We start from the raw sequence: 10,870 nt of genomic DNA on the forward strand, positions 1-10,870 counted from the left end.
CACACACACACACACACACACACCTTTCCTCTGTTCCCCAGAAAAGACGGGAATCACTAAAGCAAACACTGAGTCAGCAGCTTCTGAGAAGTCGGTGCTTCTTATTCAGCAGGTTCTTCTTATTCCATCATGGCTGCAACTGCTATTTGGTTTTTCACTAGTGAGTGTGTCACATTTGATTAGAACTTTAAAACTAATGAGAGTTAGATGAAAGGCTGTGCAGAATTAGTATTAAAAGGCCTTAAAAATCTTCAAAGGTCAAACAAAATTTATCTTATAGTTGTTCTAATAAGTTTTGTAAATCCATCCATCCATTTTCTTGCGCTTATCCGGAGTCGGGTCGTGGGGGCAGCAGCCTAAACAGAGAGACCCAAACTTCCCTCTTCCCAGCCACTTGGGCCAGTTCGTCCAGGGGAATTCTAAGGCGTTCCCAGGCCAGCTGAGAAACATAGTCCCTCCAGCGTGTCCTGGGTCTTCCTCTGGGCCTCCTCCCAGTGGGACATGCCCGGAACACCTCACCAGAGAGGCATCCAGGAGACATCCTAACCAGATGCCCGAGCCACCTCAACTGGCTCCTCTCGATGTGGAGGAGCAGCGGCTCTACTCTGAGTCCCTCTCGGATGACTGAGCTTCTCACCCTATCTCTAAGGGACAGCCCAGCCATCCTGGAGCGGAAACTCATTTCGGCCGCTTGTATCCACAATCTCGTTCTTTCGGTCACTGCCCAAAGCTCATGACCATAGATGAGGATAGAACATAGACCGACTGGTAAATCGGTCACTCATCATATGGGCTCTGCTCTCTTTTCACCACGACAGACCCGTACAGCGCCCGCATCACTGCAGATGCTGCACCAATCCGCCTGTCAATCTCTCACTCCATTCTTCCCTCATTCATGAACAAGAAACCGAGATACTTAAACTCCTCCACTTCAGGCATGATCTCCATCCCAACCCGGAGATGGCACCCTACCCTTTTCCGGCTCAAGACCATGGTCTTGGATTTGGAGGCACTGATCCTCATCCCATCTGCTTCACACTCGGCTGCGAACCGTTCCAGTGAGAGCTGGAGATCACAATCTGATGAAGCCAATAGGACCACATCATCAGCAAAAAGCAGAGATGCGATCCTAAGGTCACCAAAATGGATCCCCTCAATGCCTTGGCTGCGCCTAGAAATTCTGTCCATAAAAGTTATGAACAGAATCGGTGAAAAAGGCCAACCTTGGCAGAGTCCAATTCTCACCGGAAACGAGTCCGACGTACTACTGGCAATGTGGACCAAGCTCTAGCACCAGGGACAGGGACCTAACAGCCAATATCAATGGGCCTGGTACACCATACTCCCAGAGTACCCCTCACAGGTGTCCCCGAGGGACATGGTTGAACGCCTTCTCCAAGGCCACAAAACACATGGAGGCTGGTTGAGTGAACTCCCATGCACACTCCAGGACCCTGCTGAGGGTGCAGAGCTGGTCTGCTGTTTCATGACCAGGATGAAAACCACACTGCTCTTCCTAAATCTGAGATTTGACTATCCGGTGGACCATCCTTTCCAGGACCCCTGAATAGACCTTACCAGGGAGACTTAGAAGTGTGATCCCCCTATAGTTGGAACACAGTCTGCGGTCCCTCTTTTTAAATAGGGGGACCACCACCCCGGTCTGCCAATCCAGGGGAACTTCCCCCACTGTCCACATGATATTGTAGAATCATATCAACCAATGCAACCCTACAACATCCAGAGCCTTAAGGAACTCTGGGCGAATCTCATTGTTTCAACTTCTTTAGTTAAACCGCAAGATAACAAATCCGGGCGAATCTCCTCGGTGGCAAGGTGCCACTGAGGAGCTTCTTAACCACCTCAGTGACCTCGGCACCAGAAATTGCAGAGTCTGACCCAGGGTCTTCAGGCTCTGCTTCGTCATGGGAAGACTTGTCGGTGGGATTGAGGAGGTCTTAGAATTATTCTGCCCACTGACCCACAACATCCCGAGTTGAGGTCAGCAGCGCACCACCCCACCATAAACAGTGTTGTGGCGAACTGCTTTCCCCTCTGAGATGCCAGATGGCTGACTAGAATCACCTCGAAGCCACGCAGAAGTCTTTTTCCATGGCCTCTCCGAACTTCTCCCATGCCCAAGTTTTTGCCTCAGCGACCACCCGAGCCACAATCTGCTTGGACTGCCGATACCTATCAGCTGCTTCTGGAGTCCCACAGGCCAAAAAGCCCGATAGGACTCCTTCTTCAGCCTGACAGCATCCCTCACCGCCGGTGTCCATCAGCAGGTTCGAGGATTGCTGCCACGACAGGCACTGACAACCTTACGGCCACAGCTCAGGTAAGCTGCCTTGACAATGGAGGCACTGAACATGGCCCTCTCGGACTTAATGTCCCCCACCTCCCCTGGAACGTGTTCGAAGTTCCCCCGGAGGTGTGAGTTGAAGCTCCGTCTGACAGAAGACTCTGACAGACGTTCCCTGCAGACCTTCACTATACGTCTGACCGCCATCCTCCCACACCACCGGAGCCAACTTACCACCAGGTAGTGGTCAGTTGACATCTCCGCCCCTCTCTTTAGTCGAGTTTCCAAGACATGCGACTGCAGATCAGATGAAACGACAACTAAGTCGATCATTGAACTGTGGCCTAGGGTGTCCTGGTGCTAAGAGCACATATGGACAACCTTATATTTGAACATGGTGTTCGTATTTGGACAATCCATGACAAACACAGAAGTTCAATAAAAAAACATAGCTCAGGTTCAGATTTGGAGGTGGGGGGCATTCCTCCCAACCATGCCCCTCCAGGTCTCACTGCCATTGCCCACGTGTGCGTTGAAGTCTCCCAGCAGAATGAGGGAGTCCCCATTAGGAGCGCCCTCCAGCACCCCCTCCAAGGACTCCAAAAATGGTAGGTAATCTGAACTGCTTTTACTCGCATAGGCACAAAAAACAGTTAGGACCCGTCCCCCCACTCATAGGCGGAGGGGGGCTACCCTCTCGTTCACCGGGGTGAACCCCAATGTACAGGTGCCAAGATGGGGGGCAATAAGTATACCCACTCCTGCTAGGCACCTCTCATCATGGGCAACTCCAGAGTGGAAGAGTGTCCAAGCCCTCTCGATGAGACTGGTTCCAAAGCCAGAGCGGTGCGTTGAGGTGAGTCTAGTTGGAACCTCTCAACCTCACACACCAGCTCAGGCACCTTCCCCACCAGAGAGGTGACATTCCACGTCCCCAGAGCCAGCTTCTGTAGCCGAGGATCAGACCGCCAAGGTTGCCACTTTCAACCACTGCCCAACACACAATGCACCCGACCCCTTTGGCCCTTCCCACAGGTGGTGAGTCCATGGGAAGGGGGACCCATGCCTCCTCTTCGGGCTGTGCCCGACTGGGCTCCATGGGCAAAAGCCCGGCCACCAGGTGCTCGCCAACGTGCCCCACCTCCAGGCCTGGCTCCAGAGTGGGGCCCAGGTGACCTGCGTCCAGGCGAGGGAACACTGAATTCATTTAAGGCACTCATCATAAGGGGTCTTTGAGCTGCGCTTTGTCTGATCCCTCACCTAGGACCTGTTTGCCTTGGGTGACCCTACCGGGGACACGAAGCCCCCGACAACATAGTTCCTAGGATCATCGGGACACTCAAACCTCTCCATCATGACCATCTAACCATCATGCCAGCCCAGAGAGAGGTTTGTAAATGATATTTTTTTTCTGTGCCCATGGCAAATACAGCTTCATAAGCAGAGCAACAATATTTTATGTCACTTATGTTTTAAACCTTAAAATATACAGTGCAATAATGTACAATTATGTTTATTTTGGTCATTGTCTACGTCAAACTGTGCCCCTCACCACAGACACAGACTCTGTTTGAACTTTGCAGTGAATGTAAGATGATCTTCTTGGCAATATTAAAATGTCACATGGCTGGTTTTATAGCTAAGAAAGACACAGTAATGTCTCAATAAATGCTAGAATAAAACATGTGTCCAAACGACTACAAAGCAAGATATGTTAATTTCTTTTCTTTTCTTTTTTTGTGTTTAGCCAATCCACCCCAAATCATTCTTTTAGGATATTGTACACATCAGTGATGGATAAGTTATATTACTGTGATAAATGCATGAAATCTAAAAAGCTGTAAGAAGAACAAAAAGCTTTTGCAAATCCCTTTGGGACACTTTGGCATAAAATAGTTACTTTTTATTTAAGTGTTATTAGGAGGATTAATGTTTGCAAGTACTCAGAATAATGAAAGGATTACATGCGCGCTTTCAATTTAAACTGTTTGTTGACAGGAATGCAGTCTTGCCATAAATTAAAATGCTTATTGTAAAGACTTTTGTTGGCGTAAAGCGTGTTTGAATGCAACGAAGCGTGCGCGCACAGACACACACACACACACACACACACACACACACACACGTCAGGAAAATGGGTAATTGGACGTGTTTAGAGCAGCTACATCGACGTCACCTTTCTTTTGGGTGCTCATTTCAAAATCTAACAGTGCAGACAAATTGGAAATGTGCCATGACCTGTGAGAGGCCCTGTTGGAGTTCAGTAATTATGCAGACATCTCGCCTACAGCGATGTCAGGTCATGTTTTGACAGACATTCTACAGCAGCTCAAAAATGCACACAGTGAGCAGCTTCTTCCCCTTGTGTTTGTCTTTATAACATTTTGTTTGTCACTTCAATCTCGTGTGAATTCCTTGAAAGGTTTCAGTCATTGTTGCTAAAAGTAAAAAATATATATAAAAAAAATCTTGATAGTTTGGCAGCAGTTTCACTCTTTTGATGCCAACGTAATATAGAAACTTCGAGTATCATCATGTAGGATGTTTCATGTTAAAAAAATGTGATTCTATTCTTCTGCCATGTGTGCAAGTAGCGGCAGAGTATGTCAACACTTCATTTGTTTGATGATGTTTACTGATTTATTTGCAACCAAAAACTAAAAAAATTTAATTTAGGAAACTTTAGATTTTTTTCATCTGACATACTGCTATTGTCACAACTTCTTAGGCAGGTTTCAGGCATGAAGTGAGCAACAAAGCATTATAAATCAGTTTGAATAGAATACAATCCTTAATTAAGCCTTAATTAAGCCTTAATTTCAAATAGTGTCCATTTCAATCTCTCTTGTCTTTATAGTGGTGTTTTTTTTATTTATTTCGTTTAACCCATCTCTTAGGTGTGGAAAAGCAAAAATTAGGAAAGTGTAATATCCCAATGTCAGAGTTTTCCATCCATAGTTACTGCCCGGTGGCAGAGGTGAGAGGGTGATAATGTTTTGTCAGTATTTGCTGTGATGCAGAACCTCAGTGTAGTTTCCTTGGCATCTGAAAATCTATTGAAATGAACACCATTTCCTCAAAGGCATTTTTTTAGTGAACATTTACCTCATAGCGACCGTTTACCTTATGTTGATCAGCTTTTCTCGCTGTCTGTTTGAAACCGGTACCGGTACCAGAGTGACTGCAGCCGTGACTGCAGCTGGACCCTCCTCCCGCTGTCGGCGTCTTCTCAGTTATTCCCGTATAGTGAAAAAATTTGCATTTCTTTCTCTACGTCTCCAGACAGCATGTAACAGCGCCAGAACTAGTTGATAACAGAATAATTACAACTTTCCAGACGGTAGTAACATGTTCCTGATAACTTCTCTCCATTCTCCTGAGATGTGACTTTTACTTCCTGTTTACTACACATATGCGTCTGACGTAACTGATTCACTTCAAGCCAGCTGATGAAACACGTCTGATTCACATTTATTCATTCTTTCCTTTTTGCGAAATTAAAAAAATTCACTCAGAATTCGAATTAGAATTGGATGGAAACACGGCTAATGAGTCAAAGCAAGACTCTAGGTTTGTTTTTGATGAGAGGATAACATTACATCCTAATAAAAATCTCAAAAAAGTTGATTTTATATAATATTGCTCCTTTAAGTTAAATGACTGTGGTAGTAGCTTAAGTATTTGATAGCACATATCATTTTTTTATGTCTTAATTTGCTCAAAGCTTTGCCATTGACTGTTGGAGTCAACGCTTTCTATTAGCAAAATGTCAGGTGACTCAGACAGATTTTTTTTAAAACACTCAAAGTGATCACAGGATGTGCATCTACAATTACTTAAATTTTGAAGTGAACTGAATTGATAATGGTCACCACAGTTAATCTACCTTAGCAAATACAGATATTGATATAACAAGTATTGAGTTTAATGTGGTAGCTGAGAATCATTAAAAACACACAGTTGAAGTGCTAATACATTTTGCATTATTGCATGAGATTGCACCTAAAGTCATTATTAAAGGTTTGGCCTAAATGCTCTAACTCAGTCCCTTCTCATCTTTAGATGATTTATTCAAAACTCTGACATGAAAGGTGACGGATGATATGCTAATGTCCACGGATCTGTGCAAAGTAAAACACATTCTGGCTCTTCTCCCCTTTCAGTATTGAAGCATGAAGCTCTCTACATGATTTCATAACAATATGCTACAAAAACAGCCGCCCCAGTTTCCTGTTTTGAAACTTTTGGGAAACTAATTATTTTTCACATTTTAATGCTGCGAGGGCTTTGAATGATCTGTTTTTCTGCATTCCCAAAAAGTAACATGTCCTCTGTGTAATATGAAGCATAAAATTTTACATTTTGTTCTTAACTCACTTCATAACACTTAAGATAAAAAAAGACCTTTTGCTTTATTTTACAGTATTTCATATCGGCCAAATAGCAGTTGTTACTCAAAACATGTAAATTAAATGATTAGTTAATATATTTAATATTTTCTAAAGCATAAAATAATCCAAACTTTATTTAGGTTGTGCTTGGGTTTGTTTTATAAACCAGCTTGTCATGTGAGGAATCAGAGCAGGATCCTGCACATCCCCCCTTATTGTCACAGCGTTGTCTTCAGATTCTAATCTGTGTGATGGACCTGCTTGATAAGGCCATGAGCACCACCAGGAGAGAAAAGAGGAAATTGTGGCTCACTGCCAACAGAAGCAGGAATACACACCTTTAAGCAGAGGACATACAGGTTAACTGATCCTCAGTCACCCACGGTGACTTTGCTGCAGCCTGTTTTCTCCTCACTGAGGTGTCAAACCCTTCTGTCGAGCAAAGCATGTTCTCCTAATGCAGAGCCTCATACGGTTTGCATTTTGCCTGTAGCTTTCATGTCTTTGTACTTTCTTTCAGGCTGCCAGCTTTTGAATCACATCAGTCTGCAGACTATATTCTTAGACCCTTTTTATATAAGAATTAGCACCATGATTGGGAAATGAACAGATGTGACAGGTATCCCGTGGTGTGAACTCTGAGCTTGCAAGGAGCAGAAAAACACTGATTGTGGAATCAACAGAAAATCCAAAGATTAAAAAATCATTCAGATTGTCCATTTATATTCATCAGATTATACGTAAACACCCATTAGAACTCATCAAATGCTCAAAGATCTAATATTGAACTAAAGTAGTTGGTACTTTTTCACATTTCTTCAGTATTTTGTCAGAGCATCATCTAAAACTGTTTATGAATGATTTCAGAAATGAAAATCAGGTTTTACACAAATACTTTGTACATTATAGGTCAGCGAATCTTTGAATCTGAATCTCACCTAGAATGATTTTTTAAACTGTTCTGTAATGTTGAGATCCTCTGACAATTTGTGTCGCATGTCCCTCTGGAAGGTATTACTGTGTATATTTAAAAAAAAAATCTAGAGCCATTACTTGTTGCTCTGCCTGTTTACCAAGGAATAAGGTCAGTGGCTATTTATGGGATAAGTATACAATGAATGCATGCTCTGTAGAGTATAATGTTTATTTTTTGCAATGATTGAAATGCAGCCTCATTTATAACATCAGTTTAAATTTGTAAATGTCTTTGGGCTTTATATCGTATAATACTGTTTGTGTTAACTACTACTATAGAATACTTTGCTGGATTTGAAGTTATATTTGGTAAAATTGATCATTAATTTAAAAGATCTACAGATCCATTATCCATTTTTTATTGATACCCTAAAGCTAGAAAAGCTTTGATATTAAATGGGTTTTAATAATGTCCCGTGTCCCTGTGAGCTTTGTATGGGTTAGGTTCAGAATGGCAGCAAAACATCAAAGTTCTCATGTACAGAAATTGAAAATATTAATCCATTTACCACTACTTTCAAGGAACTTTTCATCAAGTCACAACTTTAAACTGTGCAGTGCAAATAATATGCATATGCAGATTAAGTTGCTTAATGATGAACTTTCTTTGTCACTTGGCTCGATGGAGAAAAATTAAAAATACAGTTTTAATTTAAAGTAAATGTTGACATGCCCGAGTCAAATGTTAGGGTAAAACAAGCATACATCTACTGGACATCTACCATAAAGCTGAGGTTCATCACAAACCTTAATATTTTTATTGTCATCTGCACATAGTTGTTTGCTGATACTGTATAGTCTGCTTTGTCCTACAAACACAATCATTGGCATGTTTTAATTTAAAAAAGGAGAGGAAAAAAACTGTTTCAGGACATTATCTTCTCTACTTCAAAGAATTTATGAAATTATTTACCTGCAGTTCTCAGAAAAACAATTAAATAAATACAAAAGATATATTTTTCTTTTTACCAGAAATAAAATGACTCATTTCAGGCTTTGTCATCTGAGAAATGTCTTTTTTTTTATTTACTTTTGGTGTTTACAGAGTTCCTGTAATTCAAATTACAAATGTTGGATTTTTCATTTATATGTTCACAGGTATATTTTATGTATAGTAGTTTGCTGTTTTAAATCATCCATAATTTCTTTATATTTTGCTCCCAATCATATAAATATATTATAAACTTTTTAAAAGGGTCTTGACTATACATTTCTCAGATTTTTTAATGCCTAGGTCAGAGTGAATTGCTTAAGAAAAAAAAATGTGAAATTGGTCAGGTACTGGATTTATTGATGGAAATGCAGCCCATGTTCCATGGGTGTCAAAGAAAAACTTTTACAACCCTTCAGAAATCTTGAAGAACACTTGATCTAGAGCACTTTAAACAGTTAGAAGAAAGGTTCTGGCTCCTGTGAAAAGTATGTCAGTTTATGAATATAAAAATAAATGAAAAATTATATAACATTTTTAATAGAAAGATGTAATTTCGAGCTTTATTCCATTTGCTTTGGATATCCAGGCAACAAGAATAGGTGTGAGCTGTCTGAATTTCTTCATTTTCTTTCCACACTGAGAAACAAAGAAATTAGAGTGCTATGACCGTCAGAAAAATCTGGCCAAGTAAGGATTGGTTACAGAATATTGTAAAGACTGTGAGAGAGGGAAAAAAACATTCCAAGGACAAAGAACGACAGACTTCAACAGATGTCCCTGAGCAGGGCACATGTGAAAATACTGCAGTCAGAACTACACTTTGAAATGTACAATTTAAGCTGAAATCAACTTCTGTGGTGACAGACCTGCACAACAGAGTCTGCATTTAAATAAAAAAAAACTGTGCAATGTTTTGACAAAGACCCCCAAAATCAGAATTAGGGTCTAGTGTTATCCTATTAGTTTGTGCAGATGTTCACATCTGAAAGCACTGGCTGGAAACATATTGGATATTTTCCCCATCTTATTTGTCACTTTCTTTATTGTGATTAGGTTAGCTCAGTATTAGTTTATGTTAGAGTTTAAAAATTAAAATGTATATGTTTTGTATATATATACACCTGTTAGTTTAATAAAAGCATTGTTAACAACAGTGATCTTGTGTAAGAAAAATGTTTTCTTTTTGTTTTAGGCTTTACTACATGGATGCAACTCAGGGGCAAATTATACCCTTTTCAGTTTAGATATGAGCACAAAACGACATCTGCACAGCACAATAGCCAAGTAACAAGTATTTTGCACCAGAAGAGTGAGGATGCAGGAGGTTTCATGTTGCTTTGAGGTAATGGGATTCATATTGCTCACACAGCAGTGGGAAGTTCCACAACACGCAGACACTTGACTTTGGCTCTGAGGCCCACTTTTTATGATGAGAAATTGTTTGCGCTCCCTGGCAGATGGTGGGAATCACTGTGATGAGGCAGAGGAGGCCTTTTCATCTGTGTGCCATAACCATTACTGAGAATTGTTGGTTGTGAATTATAATCTAAGCAGGTTTTGGATAGAAAATAATCCTGCTCACTCCTGGGCAATAAAGCAACAAATGAAAATATGCAGCTGGATTTATTTTTTTTTCTTTATACATCTATAGCCATCACAGTGCAATAATATTCTTAAAGATCATTTTATATTTTCATTGTTGCTAAGTCTTTCTTCTCTAAGTGGGTGTTCTTTATCCCCTACTGAGTTTTAAGCTGTAAAAAACTTGTCACTCTCCATTTTGTGCAATAAGAACTTGTAATTTTATTTCCTTCTGTGCAGGGAAAATGTCAAACATCCGTGCCGTCAGAAAGATGCAACAGCTAAATAACTTGGTTGCCATGGTCACGGAGCTTGCCAGACCAAGATGCACAGTTGTGGATTTCTGCAGTGGAACGGTACTGAAACCCATCCATCAACTCAGGAATGCAATGAACCCCCAACCCCAACCTCAATCAAGAAATCTGACCATGACTGCATATTAAAGGAGACATATCATGCTAAATGCACTTTTTTTGCATTTATAAATTATTTTTTTGTGCAACTATAGTGTCTAGGAGTGTAGAAAAGTTTAATTTATTCTGTCCAGTTACTGCAAAGATATTTTTATATTATTTTATGGGTCAAATTTTCATCGGAACCACCATTTATGGTTTTATTTTACAAACCTAAAACAATAAATGCACAGATTGAATTCATTGTGGAGATGGCTACAAGTGAGCTTTC

At 41.0% G+C, this 10,870-nt stretch overlaps 1 protein-coding gene across 2 annotated transcripts in view; it reads left to right on the top strand.

Annotated features, from left to right (window-relative positions):
- Window positions 1–10,870, top strand: part of gstcd (glutathione S-transferase, C-terminal domain containing) — a 62,747-nt gene that overhangs the window by 28,404 nt on the left and 23,473 nt on the right. For both annotated transcript variants that reach the window (XM_014007741.1, XM_014007742.1), the window contains one exon: window positions 10,427–10,542. In XM_014007741.1, the coding sequence (XP_013863195.1) occupies window positions 10,427–10,542 (116 nt within the window). The remainder of the gene's footprint in view (window positions 1–10,426; window positions 10,543–10,870) is intronic.

Source organism: Austrofundulus limnaeus, unplaced genomic scaffold (genome assembly GCF_001266775.1).
Source record: "Austrofundulus limnaeus strain Quisiro unplaced genomic scaffold, Austrofundulus_limnaeus-1.0 Scaffold44, whole genome shotgun sequence".
Taxonomy (NCBI): Eukaryota; Metazoa; Chordata; class Actinopteri; order Cyprinodontiformes; family Rivulidae; genus Austrofundulus; species Austrofundulus limnaeus.